At 39.1% G+C, this 18,280-nt stretch overlaps 1 protein-coding gene across 2 annotated transcripts in view; it reads left to right on the forward strand.

Moving 5' to 3' along the window:
• Positions 1–11: 11 nt before the first annotated feature.
• Positions 12–18,280, forward strand: part of LOC124116157 (protein neuralized-like) — a 59,261-nt gene continuing 40,992 nt past the window's right edge. Inside the window, exon 1 of one of the 2 annotated variants that reach the window (XM_046477411.2) lies at positions 12–215. In XM_046477411.2, coding sequence (XP_046333367.1) covers positions 182–215 — 34 coding nt within the window. In that variant the 5' untranslated portion in view covers positions 12–181. Of the gene's footprint in view, positions 216–15,279; positions 15,644–18,280 lie in introns of those variants that run through there. The other variant, XM_046477402.2, reaches the window with a different exon arrangement.

Genomic DNA, 18,280 nt, shown 5'->3' on the forward strand with positions numbered 1-18,280 from the left:
TGCGTTAAGCGACGAAGAATTTGATTTCGCGCACTTCCGGTCAGAATGGCGTCTGCAGGTGGAAAAACAAGCTCAGAGTGCTTGATGTTGGATCAAATGAGGCCTTGATATCAAGGGTATATTACGGTAGCCACTTTGCAAATAATCTTTCAAGGACGCACGAGAAGCTGTCGCCTCCGTCATGGGAAATTCAACATCGGGGTACCATGGTCGAGGTAAGATCATACTTCCGGTTGTCAAAAACTGTGGATGTTTATTTTTTTCTGTGAGAGTTCGAACCATGTCCATAGTTTATTGTTTGCAAGTGCATTGTACGCATTTAGTATGGGTATTCGAATAATGTTCTGAGTCATATATAGACTACTGTCAGCACTGTCACTGACGAGTCAAATACTAGCCCTCTTGGATGACGTTAGCCGAGACAGTCTAAAGACATATGACCCTACATCACGGCCGAGAACACTACATTTAGAAATACTAAGCAGATTGTGGTGTCCCATTGGCCGTTTCTTGAGATTTGTGACTGAAACGTTTACAGCACTATGCTCACATCGATACATTTAGGCCGACCTGTCATAATTGTATTATCATAAAGTTCTGTAGGTAAAAAAAGCCCGCAGAACCCTTCACTTTATTTTGATGATAGACTTTTCTACATATTGACATCAAGTGATCAACATATATGACAATACATCACCACTGTTGTCCTCCACCTTATGTGCACTATTCACACTGCACAGTCAGGTCTCACTGTCGTGTTATTGTTTACGTGCTCGCTTTCACAGAATACGCTTTTCCGTGATGTCATAACATGATGTCACCGGTTTCTTCAACACAGTCTGAAATAAACTAAATGAATGTCCAGATGTATTTTCACTCAGTTAGCTGAAAGAGGATGTCACACATAAAAGTGGTGACGGGGATGGGCTCAGTGAACACACAGTTTATTTTTGAAGAAGTCACAAGTATTGTTCTTGGATGAGGTGTATTTGCCAATACAGATTTCTGCTGACATTTTCAATTGTGCGTGCAAACTTTTCAACATTGGATTATTGGAAATTCAAAAAGAGATTGGACCGTGTTTGTGATTTCTATTTATGGATCCATGGATGTGTGACGATGCAAACTGTAGGTACAATAAACTTACCATTTACAACCCTAGTTTTGTTGACATTTGTGATGGCCTTGTTCGGAAAATAGAAGAGTTTGATGACACTTAATGTGACATTTCTACTTATATTGAATGTTTTGAACAGTTTTGCCTCGAATCAAAGAAATGTTATCGATGTGGATTCTCAAACCACAAGGCAACCAAATGCTGAACTACAAGTGCAACAAATGCGGTAAAGTAGGGCATTTGCAGTCTGTATTCAGCTCAAGCGGGGATGTTAATGCTACTCGTCTTGTAGAAGACGTTGAGAGGCACAATGACGACAGAGTAGATTTACTTGGAAATTTTCACAATACGTCCAACAACTCCGAGGCTGTATGAATAGTGGTAAACATAAGCCAATTTGGATGAAAGTTGACACAGGCTCAGGTGTATCAATTATTCCACGAAATGTTTATGAAGATAAGTAATACTCACAACAGACAATTCCCCTTCTTGGTACCGTTGAAGTGGATGTAGAATACAACAGAAGCAACCATATAGTGCCATTGTACGTCACAGCACAGACGCGACAGGGACACCACTCTTCCTATGCCAGCAGATCTTTTTGCTACTTTGGCAGGTAGCACAGTTTTCTCCAAGATCGATTTGACGAAGGTGTTTCACCAGTTAAAAGAAGTAGAGGAAACAAAGAAGTTGTTAGTCATTAACACACACAAGGGACTATATGCCTACAATAGGTTACCATTTTTTGGCTTTGCAAGTTGCCCTTCAATTTTTTCCAAGAAACCCCAGTGTTCCACTTTACGGAGTCAATAAGCTACCAGCAACAGCCAGAGACATAGCTGAAGCCACAGAGAGAGATCTTGTTTTGTCCAAGGTGCTTTGCTACACTCTGAATGGATGGCCTTCATATGCAAAAGATGACATGAAACCCTATTGTAGTAGGCAACATGAACTATCGATTGAGCAAGGTCTCTGTGGGGACTATGAGCCATCATTCCCCCTACTCTTCAAAATCGTGTCCTGGACAAACTGCACAGTGAACATACAGGTATTGTTAGAATGAGGAGTCTAGCCAGAAGCTTTGTGTGGTGGCCAACATTGGATGAAGATGTAGAAGCAGTGGTAAAGTCATGTGGACAGTGCATTGAAGTTAAAGCCACACTGTCGTCATCAGCTCCCCCACATGAATGGCCAGTAGCAAGACAACCATGTGAACATGTTGATGTTGACTTTGCTGAATACAAGGGTCATCGTTTCTTCATTCTAACAGATGCGTACTTAAAGTGGCCTCAAATTTATCCGATACGTGCGATGATGGCCACAAGGACAATAATGGTGCTTAGACATATCTTTGCTACTCATGGCCTGCCATTTGAACTGGTGTTGGACAAGGAGCCCCAGTTTGCTTCTATAGAGTTTGCTGCATTTATGACACAAAATGGAATTATAGACAAGAGAAGTTCGCCATATCATCCACAGACAAATGGTGCTGCTGAAAGATTTGTTCAAGTATTGAAGAATCTTTTGAAGACATTCACAGATGAAAACGAGTCACAAACTCTGGTGTCATGATTACTCATCAAGTATCAATCTACTCCTCATTGCACAACAGGAAGATCTCCTGCTGAAGGAATGTTCTCATGAAACATCAGAACAAGACTCAACTTGCTCCAACCCTGTATGCGACCCGACCTTGTTGAAAAACAACAGAAGGAACAAGTGTCTCAAGGCTCAAAGAAGTTAAGAACTTTTTGTCCTAGAGACCATGTTGCTGTGAAATGATATAGAGGTCCAGATAAATGGACACTAATAATAGTGATGCAAAGACTTGGTCCTGTCAGCTACATAGTAAATTCTAGTGGTCACGGCATGCACGTCCATATTGATCACCTCATCAGTGCCGAGGTCAGGGTTTTTCACCTCAAAGAGACATTTGGAATCTGATACAGGAAAGTGCAGTTCCCAACCTTAATGTTCCTGCTATGTACCTCGTGCCGGGTCCTCTCATGGAAACACGACAATGTCACAGTCTGACATTCCACCTCCTAAGGAAACCAAGCCAAGCAACATAGGTCCATTACAACCTCCACATCCACTGCCAGATGTACCATGTTATCCCAAACGTGTAACAATATGGCAAAAATGGCTCCAGGTGTCATACTTTGCAATTCACGAGCATAAATGAATGACAGGGCTTTAATGGATCATAGTAAGGAACTTGAAGGGCATAGGCATGGCTACTGATGCCAGGTGAGTCGGCTTTTGACTCATTTCAGACGATTGAAAGTGGCTTGGGTGGATATTCCATGACAGATTTCTGTAACCAAAACATTTGACATAATCATGACAAAACTATTTCATCCTGCTCATTCAACGTTTTTATCAGAAGAAGAAATGCAACTGAAAATGTCAAAACAATAAAATAAACAAGAATATCCTAACAAGTGCATTTATTTGCACGTTTCAGGTCTTAGGCTCCCATGCTTGAAAATGCATTAGAAGGGTACCATGGTACATAGATAGTGTTCGGATGTGACATTTAGATGTGTACAATGTCAATAAATAAGTTCCTAATAAACTGTATTCCTGAGCATAATAATCAAAACTACTGATTCAAAAAATATATAATAAGCATTTTAGTTGCCATTAATGATTCATTTATCCATATGAATTATGTTAAAACCGGAAAAAATATTGAAAGTAAAAATTGCTATAAAATGTGCCACTGCAGGCTATATTTAGTACACAAATATTGAAAACTCTCAACATCGCTGAGCATATTCATTGACATTGCGTGAAGAGATGATAGATCACTGAGAGGAATTCCATAAAACTTTATATCTTTTGAAAAGTACTGTATTCGATGTAATAAGCGCCCCGCTCTAATAAGCGCCCACAGCGATGTTTGTTAATATATTGGCTAGTGAACAATCCCAATTAGCATCCTTTTCGATTGATCAATGTACACTTATTTATTCGTGTATTATACGCTCTAATGTGTTATATGCACCCTTAATTAATTAACCGTGATGTATGTGTATTGAAACAGTAGTCATATTGGGAAGACACCATACAAACAGCAAAATAGCAGTACTATTAACTGTATAATTAACAACCCAAACCCATCCAACATGGACACAAAAAGGAATTCCGATAGAGTGATGAATAGATGAGTGAAAAAATATTAGTTACCAAATGAAAAATGTAATAACCCAATTAAAATAGAAACCTTGGAGTAAAAACTCAATTGCTCAAAAAGTTATCTGCAGCTCTGCCATACTGCCGGTGTAGGCTTATCACACAATCAAATTTTTCTCTTGTTTATACACAAACGCACTTACTCTGCAATAAGAACAGGCAGTCCTAATGCAAGCCTTTTGGTGTGCTTTACATATTGTTTTGCATAATTATATACACTTACTACTAGAACTGTGACAGTGAGGTGCTTGACAATATAGATTTACCCATCAAAGTGACCAAATCGCTAGCTCTTTATAGGGCTTGGATGACTGCACATGGAGGATAAATGTGCAAATGGAAATAGTTCTTCACATTTTAGGATATTTTCTCAATGAAAGTTATTCTTTTCTAAATGTGTAGACTCGTCCAAAATGAAACTGATGAAAAACACATGAATGGACTATGTACGTGAGATGTGCCAGAGGTAGGCTGGCCGCAAGGAACTTTGGTAGGAGAGATTGGCTTCGTACGACCATGGTATATTTATATTGTATATTACAATTTGTAATCAAGGCTTTATAAACACTCGCTTCTAATCAAATCAAGCTAGTAATAAGTATTTTGTAACTCATCCGTAAGAAAAAACACACGAAATTTCTCTTTAATTAGCCTCTAATAAAAACATAACTGATGCCAGATTATCCTGCACAGTGCTTGCGTTGTTGGCTTCACCGTGTGGAGCTCTATTGTTTTGGTTTGAGAATTGAATCGGGCATGTGACGTCACACTAGGAACTTATTTCATGTGTGATATAAAAGCACACACAAATGTTGACGTACTGTCTCTTAAGGTATCTCATGGACCAGTAGAATTTTGCCATTTTTAAGAGTTTTACTATATTTTATTTTTTTAAGGACTAGTAGAGTAAAAATGTTTCTATCATTGTGCTTGCAAATGGAGTTAGAGAGCAGAATTATGATTCACTGAGCCTTTAATTACCCTCAACTATGCCACCCAGCATGGTGCCAAATACCAGGAGTACAGCTGTACATTGCTAGGTATCTCAGGAAACGCTTCCTTTAAAAACATCATTTTCAAACATGAAATGATGTAGGTAGTAGAACCATCTTGCTCTCCTCAGAAAATGAAACATGGTCACACATGGTAGGGGCCGGTTATCTCCCATTAGTTAGACAGCCAGTTGTTAGACAGCCAGTTGTCAGACACTGAGGTAAGGGATTAATTAGGGCAGTACCCATAAAAATGGTACAGTCCTACTCAGTGAACAAATTAGGCATGTCTTAAGGTTCATTGTTTGATCTTTCTCTACTTATTATCCCCCGCCGCGCGAAAGCGCGAAGCGGGGGATATAGTATTCACGACCGTCCGTACGTCCGTCCGTACGTCCCACCTGTTTGTTGCCGCGATATCTCAAGAACTAAACACTGGATTGTCTTCATATTTGGAACTATGGTGTATATACAGACTCCGCAGACACCAGTCGGTTTTGGTGACCTTGATCCCATTTTCAAGGTCACAGCAGACAAATCTGCTTTTAGAGTTGGAAAACGGTGTTGCCGCGATATCTCAAGAACTAAACACTGGATTGTCTTCATATTTGGAACTATGGTGTATATACAGACACCGCAGACACCAGTCGGTTTTGGTGACCTTGATCCCATTTTCAAGGTCACAGTAGGCAAATCTGCTTTTGGAGTTGGAAAACGGTGTTGCCGCGATATCTCAAGAACTAAACACTGGATTGTCTTCATATTTGGAACTATAGTGTATATACAGACTCCGCAGACACCAGTCGGTTTTGGTGACCTTGATCCCATTTTCAAGGTCACAGCAGGCAAATCTGCTTTTGGAGTTAGAAAACGGTGTTGCCGCGATATCTCAAGAACTAAACCTCTCGATTGTCTTCATATTTGGAACTATGGTGTTTATACAGACACCGCAGACACCAGTCGGTTTTGGTGACCTTGACCCCATTTTCAAGGTCACAGCAGGCAAATCTGCTTTTGGAGTTGGAAAACGGTGTTGCCGCGATATCTCAAGAACTAATCGCTGGATTGTCTTCATATTTGGAACTATAGTGTATATACAGACACCGCATACACCTGTCAGATTTGGTGACCTTGACCCCATTTTCAAGGTCACAGCAGGCAAATCTGTTTTTGGAGTTGGAAAACGGTGTTGCCACAATATCTCAAGAACTAATCGCTGGATTGTCTTCATATTTGGAATTATGGTGTATATGGCGGGGGATATTTCGTCACTCTGTGACAAATACTTGTTTTCTACTTATTTATTGTTATAGTTATTTACTAGATTGCTACTCCAGTTGCTACTCCAGTTGCTACTCCAGTTGCATGTTGCACTCTGATTATAAGTTATTATGTTAATCCAATATGTAGTGTTTGATCTTTAAAACTTGTGGAAAATGAAGAACTTCTCAACTAGACTACGACTCAAGTTACACTTGCACTTAGCTGCTTGTTATAATAACATTCTTAATATAAAACAATTAATCTTTTACTATCAATTTGCCAGAATCTACTCAGTTTAACCAACTGTGATATAAATATTATTACTGGCAGATCATGGTAGCATTATCAGAATGGCTTGGTTAAGGAAAGTGGAATATATTATGTCACAGAGAGGCACACCTCAGATTCTTCTGGATGGATATCTCTACAACCGAAATTGAGAAAGACAGAGCAGCACCCACTGGAGGTGTCTTATCAAGACCTGCACTGGTAGATGCACAACAAATGACGACTTCCTCCAGAACCAGACTGAGCACAACCATCCACCAGAACATGTCAACAAACTCAAGTTCCTCAGCACACTTCGAAAGCGCGCCCGTGAAGAAACAACCAAGATGCACTCCCTCTACAATGACCAGCTAGCACAAGAAGATGACAACGAGATACCCCTTCTGCCTTCCTTCAGAGGTCATCAGACGTATTGAACATGCAGCACCACCCAGCCACAAGCGAGTGTATCGCGAGATAGACCACCGGATCATCAGATTGAAAGACCATCTATGCCTTGGTCAGAAGACTCCAGTTCAGTTTTTAGATGCTGTGGGCCACCTCCTGAAACTTGCCTAAAGACCTTAGTCTGACAACAGGATGAACTGAGTATGACGTTGTGTACATATCATGACTAAATTTAATATATGTGTATATACATCTGAGGTAACAGCCAAATCTGAGATGAACGTTTATAAAATAAGTACATCTGACTTAACACGTCTTTTTGTTTTGTTTTATCTTGATGTTTAGCTATGGGTCATTCCATTATCAATCAAGGTAACAGCATTGCACTTTGTTGTCCACTCAACCAGAAAAGTTGTTATTTTAAGGTGTCTAACAACTGGCTGTCTAACTAATGGGAGGACACCGTAGGGGCCCTTCCTCTTGTTTATTGCATGTTATCATCTGCAAAACACTGCATGATCACATTTTGAATGCATTTCTTTATCTGACATTGTCAGTGTGATGATTTATGTGAATGCCTGTCTTTTCATCAATCACTTTATTTGACCCATGACATCATATTTATCAGAAACTATGTACAAGTAGTTAAGTTTCTTCACTGTCATAATAAGTTACCAACTTTGGCCATTGTTGATGTTGCAAGACATGTAAATATTCCGGTCACAAGGGTGCTCATACCACATCTATTGGAAATATCATTATTTACCTGTTTGATTTAAATAAATTGTACATCTATTAAATGTATAAATATTTTCTGAAAAAGATTCTTGTAAAAAGTGTCATTCCTAATGCCTTGTAAGCTAATTCATGCCTTGTTAGCTAATTTGTCCTTCATGTCCTTAGGGCTGTTTTTTGCCTTTGTATCAAAATTCTTTTAGAGCCAGATGAGCTAGCGAGCACGGGGCTCTACATAGACTGTCATGAGTTATCCCCCTTAGACTGTGTTTACTGACAACATAAATACATGTACACTGCTTCAAGAGCAAAGAAAATAATCTTTTATTTACTGTGAAAGTTTTTATTAAAAGATAATGATCTCCACTTTAACTGATTCGATAGCTAGTAACAACTAGCAAAGGAAGAACTCTTTTTATCAGGAATGACTTGTATTCAATCTATTTTGTATCATCTAATCAGAGTCAAACAATGAAAGTATAAAATATATGATAATTTGATAGTAATGGGGTTGGGGGGTGGGGTGGGGTAATTAGTGCAGATTTTCAAGTGAATGTTCATTTGTCTTATATTATATATTCTTTCATTTATAGCATTATAGGGTCTTACTTTCTTAAAGTCATGACAGTCACTTTCCTGAAGCATCATGTGCAACATGTTGAATATTTCTGGTATCTACAGAGGAGTAAAACAAGGAGAGAAAGGAATAAGACTATGGCCTTGTCGTGTATGAATGATGGCACAGAAATGACCTGTCCTCCCCTCTCTCAGTTCATGTAATATGAGTTTATCATCATGATGTAATATGAGGTATTGTTATGTATTAAATGATGAAATACTATATTTATCTGAAAAAATTAAATCAATATTTCATGTGAGCGAAATAAAACCTAATGCTGGAACCCAGTATGCTGGTTGAACCTATATTCCAGGATGATGATGAAATAATTAAATTTCCGTTGTGTTCATTGAAATTCCTGAATTCTGATTAGCTGAATTGGTCACGTGTTATTGCATTCATTTCCCAATGAATGTAAAAAATCAAGCCACACCCACAGAGGCGCACTAATTTTATTACTGCGGAATGTCGGGGAATCCCAGTATTACAGTCGAGGGAATTCTGCTCACGTGTATCGTCATGCACAGGACATTTAGCGACTTTCATGCATATTCATTGTTCAAATTACCCTTTGAAACCGAAAAAGTCCGAGAATGAATGAAAAAGCAAACGAGCAAGGTCGCTTGCCTGTTTTTTCCCCCCGTTCGCCTCGATTCAACTTTCATGTCTTCGGGTTTCATTTCTAACTAGCATTTTTCCAACTGTGTTTTACCGTAATCAGGGAAGTAATGTTTGAATCTGGCTGTAACTGGCCGTGTAATTTAAAACAGCCGCCTTCTCCCGGACATATTTCTTCCGGTTCGTTACAGTCTGACTGTTGCAGTTCTTATTGCCTCTTGCCTTAATTGACAGGTCAAATGAACATTGTTTTCATCCTACCCTCCGTTGATTGACTACTGACTGTGTAGTCGTGTCAAGTTATGTCTGCCAGGAAGAGAGTAGGACCCGTGTGCTGGTTGAGCCTATATTCCAGGGTGATGGTGAAGTAACACTGTCTGCCAGGAAGGGAGTAGGCCCTGTGTGCTGGTTGAGCCTATATTCCAGGGTGATGGTGAAGTAACACTGTCTGCCAGGAAGGGAGTAGGCCCTGTGTGCTGGTTGAACCTATATTCCAGGGTGATGGTGAAGTAACACTGTCTACCAGGAAGGGAGTAGGCCCTGTGTGCTGGTTGAACCTATATTCCAGGGTGATGGTGAAGTAACACTGTCTGCCAGGAAGAGAGTAGGCCCTGTGTGCTGGTTGAACCTATATTCTAGGGTGATGGTGAAGTAACACTGTCTGCCAGGAAGAGAGTAGGCCCTGTGTGCTGGTTGAACCTATATTCCAAGGTGATGGTGAAGTAACACTGTCTACCAGGAAGGGAGTAGGCCCTGTGTGCTGGTTGAACCTATATTCCAGGGTGATGGTGAAGTAACACTGTCTGCCAGGAAGAGAGTAGGCCCTGTGTGCTGGTTGAACCTATATTCCAAGGTGATGGTGAAGTAACACTGTCTCCCAGGAAGGGAGTAGGCCCTGTGTGCTGGTTGAACCTATATTCCAGGGTGATGGTGAAGTAACACTGTCTGCCAGGAAGAGAGTAGGCCCTGTGTGCTGGTTGAACCTATATTCCAGGGTGATTGTGAAGTAACACTGTCTGCCAGGAAGAGAGTAGGCCCTGTGTGCTGGTTGAACCTATATTCCAAGGTGATGGTGAAGTAACACTGTCTACCAGGAAGGGAGTAGGCCCTGTGTGCTGGTTGAACCTATATTCCAGGGTGATGGTGAAGTAACACTGTCTGCCAGGAAGAGAGTAGGCCCTGTGTGCTGGTTGAACCTATATTCCAGGGTGATGGTGAAGTAACACTGTCTGCCAGGAAGGGAGTAGGCCCTGTGTGCTGGTTGAACCTATATTCCAGGGTGATGGTGAAGTAACACTGTCTGACAGGAAGGGAGTAGGCCCTGTGTGCTGGTTGAACCTATATTCCAGGGTGATGGTGAAGTAACACTGTCTGCCAGGAAGGGAGTAGGCCCTGTGTGCTGGTTGAACCTATATTCCAGGGTGATGGTGAAGTAACACTGTCTGACAGGAAGGGAGTAGGCCCTGTGTGCTGGTTGAACCTATATTCCATGGTGATTGTGAAGTAACACTGTCTGCCAGGAAGGGAGTAGGCCCTGTGTGCTGGTTGAACCTATATTCCATGGTGATGGTGAAGTAACACTGTCTGCCAGGAAGGGAGTAGGCCCTGTATGCTGGTTGAACCTATATTCCAGGGTGATGTTGAAGTAACAGACAGGCAGTTAAGCCCTAGGTGTTGGTTGAACCAGAAAGCGCTGCCTTCTACTATTACATTTTCAATCATCTGGGTATTTCTGTACAACCTAGCCTTCTTACACAGTCTGTTGGTGCATGGTCTCTGAAAATTTTGTCAGTGGGTCATTGCAATGACATTATCTTTGGCAATTTTTAAAAAAAAGTATTTTACACTAAAGTGGGGCAGCTATAGCAATAGTGTTGTGATTGTTCAACAAGTACATATACAAGGGTTTTAAGTGACGCAGAAATGTGCAACCAGTACACACAATAAATAGAACGGAAGCAGAAAAAAAATATATTGCATCCCGAGGAACTCACAGTAACATTCCATGTTCCCATTTCTTGACAAGAAATATAAGTCCTGTAATTAAAGTAATTGTCAAACCGTACAGTACACTACACTATTTCATTACTTAACAGGACTCCCTTATGTCCTGTAAGGACCTTTTTAAAATAATTATTGGATGTACCCTGGACCCCTAATTTTGTCGATCAAGGTTAAAAACTATGCATGTACCATCATACAATGTACATTTCTTTGCATTAGTCGACACAATGACAAAACTTTAAACATTTGCCAAGCCAAGGCTCAATTTAAAAAACTTAATTTAACTTGCACCAGACAAAACCAGGATGCGCCTTGGTCTCATAAATTTATCAAAGTTGAAACGTGCCCACAGTTTGATGATGTCATGCCCAAGAACGAATGACTAATTACACATAACACAGGGATTTGTGATGTAGTGTGGTAAATACAGCTAATAGGTATTGAGTGTGTTCAAAGATTTCATTTGGACAACTAAAGGTTAGTCAGGTGCAAATTTGAGGGTTTTTTTTATATGCACTTGGTGTATGTAGACATAAATATAAGGTTGCAATTTAATAATAGGTTGCACTGGTGTAGAGATGGAACCTCTTATTATTGTCTGATATATATTTGTGAGCATTTTCTGAATGAATATCTAGTTGGCTATTGAAACAAGGTATACATTTGGAAAAGTAAAATATTTACAGAATACTATTTTCATTTTATCATGCATTTTATCTTGTTAACAGGGCATGTTTGTCATTTAAGACTGGATTCAACTGTAGAGATAACAAGTGTTCATAGCGCATGTTGGTCATCTAAAACTGGATTCAACTGTAGAGATAACAAGTGTTCATAGGGCATGTTGGTCATCTAAAACTGGATTCAACTGTAGCGATAATGAATGTTAACAGGGCATGTTGGTCATTTAAGACTGGATTCAACTGTAGAGATGACGAGTGTTCATAGTGCATGTTGGTCATCTAAAACTGGATTCAACTGTAGAGATAATGAATGTTAACAGGGCATGTTGGTCATCTAAAACTGGATTCAACTGTAGAGATAATGAATGTTAACAGGGCATGTTGGTCATTTAAGACTGGATTCAACTGTAGAGATAATGAATGTTAACAGGGCATGTTGGTCATCTAAAACTGGATTCAACTGTAGAGATAATGAATGTTAACAGGGCATGTTGGTAGTCTAAGTTACAGTTAAGACAAGATTCTGAGGTCTGGGTTGAAAATGTAAAACCTTGATCGAGGGAAAAGCTCAAGGGTAACAGGTTATCACAGTATTTTAATAAGTCTCAGCATATTATGACAGCCAGTTTTCTAGGTTGATATACACATCTCAATAGTTACTGTATATCAGTCTGTTTACAGCTGTGTTTGATATTTAAGGACATGATTATTTAGGAAGTGTATAGATTGTCCTGAACTAAATTAAGGAACTGCTTAAATAAAACAGTGATATCTCCAGCTAGTAGGTGGAGGTAGATTAATCTGCCATGTGTCAGTTACATCTAGGTTGGTAGAGACGAGGCATCAAATGCTTCTCATGGTCATGTGCAGTATGATGCAACCACAAGTAGGAGGTTTTACAAGAAAAATACAAAAACATCTGGAAGCTGGAAGCTGGAATCTGGTATTATATAAAGCTTAGGTATAATGATTTGATATGTAGCTTGCTGTTTTGGGCAGTTTAGCAGGTGCTTCCATTTACCTTCATGCTGAGTTACTTTTGAAGTGTAATCTGTATATAGCAGTGTGTTGTATCAGTCTTGGCACAGACTCAGTATGGATGTAGCTCAAACTTCTATATGTCCTTGACAGTAGTAGCTGTGAGTATATATATGCCTTTAAACTCACAGCTAGAAATTATCATTTTTGTAGAGATAAAAACTTGATGTTACCACTTTTTAGTTTCCAAAAACGAAAGATTGGTTTGTGTTGTGTAGTATTGTGTTTGTCAATAATCAGTCAATAGTCTATTAAATTCTCTTACGTTTGTGACATATTTAAAACCACTGTATAAATACAAAGCCTATTTCACACACACACACACACACACACACATACACACGCGTCATAAGGATTACATCCTCTTCCATTCAATTGAGTATCAACTCCAGAATTTCTGCATTTCAATCCGATGACATCATGTTAGAAACAAACAAAACAATCACATTCTCTCCAAGTTTTTGTTATTCTGAACTTTACAAAACTCATTTATCAAACACAGAAACTACAATATGGCCATATCAAAGATGATGATTGAGAGTCAAGATTAACTGTCTTGAAAACATTGACAAGAACACAAAATAGCATGAGAATTGTCTGGAGGGTGGCTTTCAACCATAGATTTTCTGAAGTTTATTCCAGATTGTTGGCAATATCTGAAAGAAACAAGAGGTGTGTTTGGCTGGTTATACCTCTGGTATCATGGTCAACACACTTACTTGCTATTGAAGTCATTCATTTACATGGTAAATTAACTAATCTGTTTAGTTTCTGTGGTAATTGTGTGTATAAATAACTTATTTCAACCCCTAATTTTGAGATATTCACCTCTGTTACACAATGATTTGTAACGGAGTTCAATGTAACAGTGTTGAATCCTTAATTAATATGTATTTTACCACATGGTCCATAAAATTGAAAAAAAATTATGACTTTTATTTGTGATTATAAGTGTAAGATTTATGAAAAAATAAAAACAATATTTGGTGCAGTACTTTCTTTATTACTTAGGTAAAGGTGTTGACTAAGAAAAAACATACTCTGCTCACCATTGACATCAAGATTGATCGGGATGTTGGAATTTCCTCACAAAGGTCATTCCAGCCCTTGATTATGGTTGAAAAAGGCTTGGAACTTCCTCTTTTAAAGGAAGTTGACATATTTACTCCCCTTTGACCAGGTTGAATCAAATCAAATAAATCTTGTAACAGAGTTGAGTGATGTTATTGGGACAACATGAATCTGCTAAAAAACAATTATCTTTTCTTTCTTTTGATGTCTTACCAAATGCTTTAATAATGGTTTATGACTATTATTTTATTAGATGTAGTGTGAGATACCTTATCTTTAAAATAGACTTTCAGAGATACACAGTATTGTTATTGGACAGCTGGCTTTCACATTTTGTAGAGTTTAAAATAACTAAATAGAGGGCAGAACTTGAATCAAACTGAAAGAATTATGACAAGTATGCTCTTCCAGGTACAATAAAGTCAATATCCACAAATTAAGATGTTATTTATTTCTCTATTAGTTCAAATTTCTTAACTGAAAGGGAGGGACAGACATATTGATAAAGTGGGATCACATTGAGATTTTCACCCAAACATGTTAGTTGTTTCATAAGTACTTGATAAGTTTTTTAATGTATTGGATGTTCCCCTACCCGGTCTCCATGAACCGTGTCTTTGTTGTGTGGATTTGTGTGCAAACCAGGGTGATAGATGAGTCAACACAATGTGTGTCTTTGTGCAGCAAAACTTTCTCATGTGGTTAGTCTAGTCAACTCGCATGCCCACACTGAGGTGTGACTTGGCCTATATGCAAACAAGACTTTTTCATATGACTTGTCCAGTCAACTTGCATGCCCGCAGTGTCTGTGTTGACCCATGTGCAAACAAGGCTTTCTCATGTGACTTATCATTCAACTGGCATGCCCGCAGTGTGTGTGTAGACCCATGCGCAAACAAGACTTTCTCATATGACTAGTCCAGTCAACTTGCATGTCCGCAGTGTCTGTGTAGACCCATGTGCAAACAAGACTTTCTCATAAGACTAGTCCAGTCAACATGCATGCCCGCAGTGACTGTGTTGACCCATGTACATCAAGACTTTCTCATGTGACTTATCAGTCAACTTTCATGGCAACAGGACCATCTTGTGTTGACCTATGTGTAAACATTCAGTGACAACACATTTGATAGTCATGTATGATGACATCCTATGTATCCACTCAATACATGTCAACTTGCATGTCCACAGAGTGTGTTGGCTATGTGCAAACATGCCCTTTTGAGAGAAAGAGTACAGTCCTACCAAGCTACAGGCTTCTACCAAGTGATGAGCCAGACGAGTGTATTGCAGCAGGATGTAGCATGGCATTGAGGACATGGTGTAACTGTGGGAGCTGCTGTCTACCCAGCCTCTGTCCTGCTGTACATGGCAGCTGCAAGCTTTCTTCTCAGCTTACAACACTGTCAGTGGGATTTCTGCCCTGGCCACACTGCAGTGAATGAAAGTGTGGCTGTATGTTTTTTCGTGTAGAAGTGGAGTAAGCAGAAGATGGGTATCTACAGCTTGGAGAGTGTAGTGATTGATTGTAACTACACAGTGACCAAGCATGGTGCAGTGCAGAGAGATGCAACCTTCACCTCTCATGGGGACAACCGATCCAGTCTCCATGTGCACCAGCATCAACAAGGTAGGGAGGGTCACATCAAGGGCAATGCAACATCTTCCTTGTTGCCATATTTTTAATTTTCTTAAGCCCTGCAGAAGGCTTATGTCTTTTCTGACTTCAGTACTTCAAATCTTCTGAGTAAACTTTGTATGAGATGCTGATTAACATCTTCATCTTCAAGTTGAACGAAAACAAAGATGCACATATATTATTCTGCTATATCAGCACTGTACACACATCCTTAGTGTACTTGCTGGAACAATAGCACAATTAATAAAAAAAACAGGTGGACATGTATAACATATTTGTAGATATAAGGTTAACAGTTACCACAGAGACCAATAATTGTTTCCTCTATAAGCACACTTGCTAATGGTTGTCTCCCTTGATGTAAAATTCTCTATCATGTCCCAGTGTTCGAAAATTAAAGCATGAAAGTCAAGGGGTCTTTGTCATAGCCCTATTTATAGAAGTTGAAGATTTAGGGGTCCCTAGATTCTAATACTATAGGAGCGGACCTCTGGGATCCCAGGACAACCCTACATTTCAAATACTGTATATACACTACTTTGTCATGTTAATTTATCTTTATTATCAGCCATAGCAAAAGGTGCATTTAGTTTTTACCTTAAAGGTCTGTGAATAAACAAAAGTGGGGAATAGTGTTCTTTAAGTGGTATTCCTGGCTGGTGAGGTTACCGATGCACTGCAGACTGGCATGTCAGTGGTTTCCTCCATACACCTTCACAACTGTGCTCAGTCAATATCTAAAAGGTTATTGGGATTCCTATATCTTCATATAGGATGTAACATTTATGCTTCTAGAAAACATTTATCTCTGTAAATTCCAATATGATGCACAGTCTATAAAATCGTAAGGTACTGATGTTAAGGACATTGTGTTTTTGTATAACTTTCAAAAGGCAACAACCCGAGAGCAGTGTCTGCCAGAGATAATCAGGATGTTTTTAGATTTGATAATGTCTTGTAATCATAACCACCACAGTAAGACATGGCCAACATTTGGCAGGCAGCCCAGAGCTGCTGTTGTTGTGTGTGATAACTGCCACATGTGCAGATGCACGTGCAGAGTGTAGCGCTAACTGGGATGCTTCTGCATGGAGTTGTTTGTTGCCTGTTTGCTCAGCCATGAGTTCAGCTACCTTACCCGTGGTGGTGTGGTATAATTCAATCAGGGAGCCAGGCTAGTTGATGTTCTCCTGGAGTTGGGATGGATTTGTAGTATTTATCTTACTAATGGTTATTACAAGCTCTCTTTGAGTTCACGACTGAAGTTTCTCCATGGGATTTTGCTGGTCTGCTGGGAACAGCACTTGATCACACAGCTTAGATTTTGTACTGAAAACAGTGAGAGAGGAAAGAAAACTTATTTCAGGATTAGTTGAATTAGGGTTCTACCATGAAATTGGGAACAAGTATGGGCTATAAAATGGTCTTTTGAGGTAACTGAGTCCTTATTCACTAGAGTGCCCACTTTGATACCTATGAATTTCAAACAGTTGTAAATTTAATTCCAAAGAGAGTATCTGCAAAATCTGAACTACATTGGATACATCATGAATTTTGGAGATAGTAAACATATTTTGAGCTTTTTAAACAATGTATATAAATTAAATAAAAGAATTTTTAAATTAAAACAAGTGTGTTTTCTGAGTTCTGTTTGTTACATGTCTGTGCATACCTCCAATCTGTAGGCTGTATTCCACATTCAGTTCAATATTAATGTACGATTTTAACAGAATGTAACAGGTACCTTTGTACTTTAACAGATTTCAATAAAAAAAAAATTGAAAAAAAAAAAAAATTAATACAAATGTACAATTAATTTGACAAGTGTCGGACGTAACAATGTCTGTCCTCGATGGGTGGTGAACAAAAACATCATTTTGTAACGAATTGTGAAACCACAGAAAGTTACTTCGGAAGCAGAATGAAAGTTGGTGATCAATGTATGTTAAACCTAAACATGAAATCAAAACAGGTTTGCAACCACAGAAAATAAATGCAAATCATAAACGTCTATAGAAAACTCTGTCCCACTGTTACGGGCGAATTGTCGATCATAATTTAACTTTTCTGATCGCTACACGTCATCTGGTTTATATTCCGTCATCGGATTTGCCAAGTTCCGGTTGGTTTCCACATGATACGAATTACATGATTGCCGAAATTTGGTCAGCAGCAGAGATGGCGCCAAAGAAGAAGGATGCTTCCACGTCTGTCTCGGTAAGTGTAAATGTTACAGGCGACCCAATGTTACGGGCGAACATTGAATTAGTCGATTTATATACGATAGTTCAAGTTTTCACCAGTTCGGCCACAAGTACTTTAGAAAAGTAATTCAAACACACAATTAAACACGACTACTAGAGTTTGCTTCGCACTATGAATAAGAACAAGCTTTGCGCAAAGCCTCGCATAGAAAAAGTTGGACAGACTTACTTCGTTCGGGCATAACATTGAGACAGACATTTTATTGTCGGTCGTAACAAGTGGACATATTATCTGACGGTCGGACAAACTGGTAGACAGACGACTTCGGTCGGGCAAAATAGTATATATTTTTATGGACCTACCTGTAATATCATTCATTTATTTAATCTATCACATTTGACAATGTCGGAAATACGTATTCCT

The sequence above is a fragment of the Haliotis rufescens genome, unplaced genomic scaffold (assembly GCF_023055435.1).
Source record: "Haliotis rufescens isolate VD_foot unplaced genomic scaffold, xgHalRufe1.0.p SCAF_12, whole genome shotgun sequence".
In the NCBI taxonomy this organism is placed as follows: Eukaryota; Metazoa; Mollusca; class Gastropoda; order Lepetellida; family Haliotidae; genus Haliotis; species Haliotis rufescens.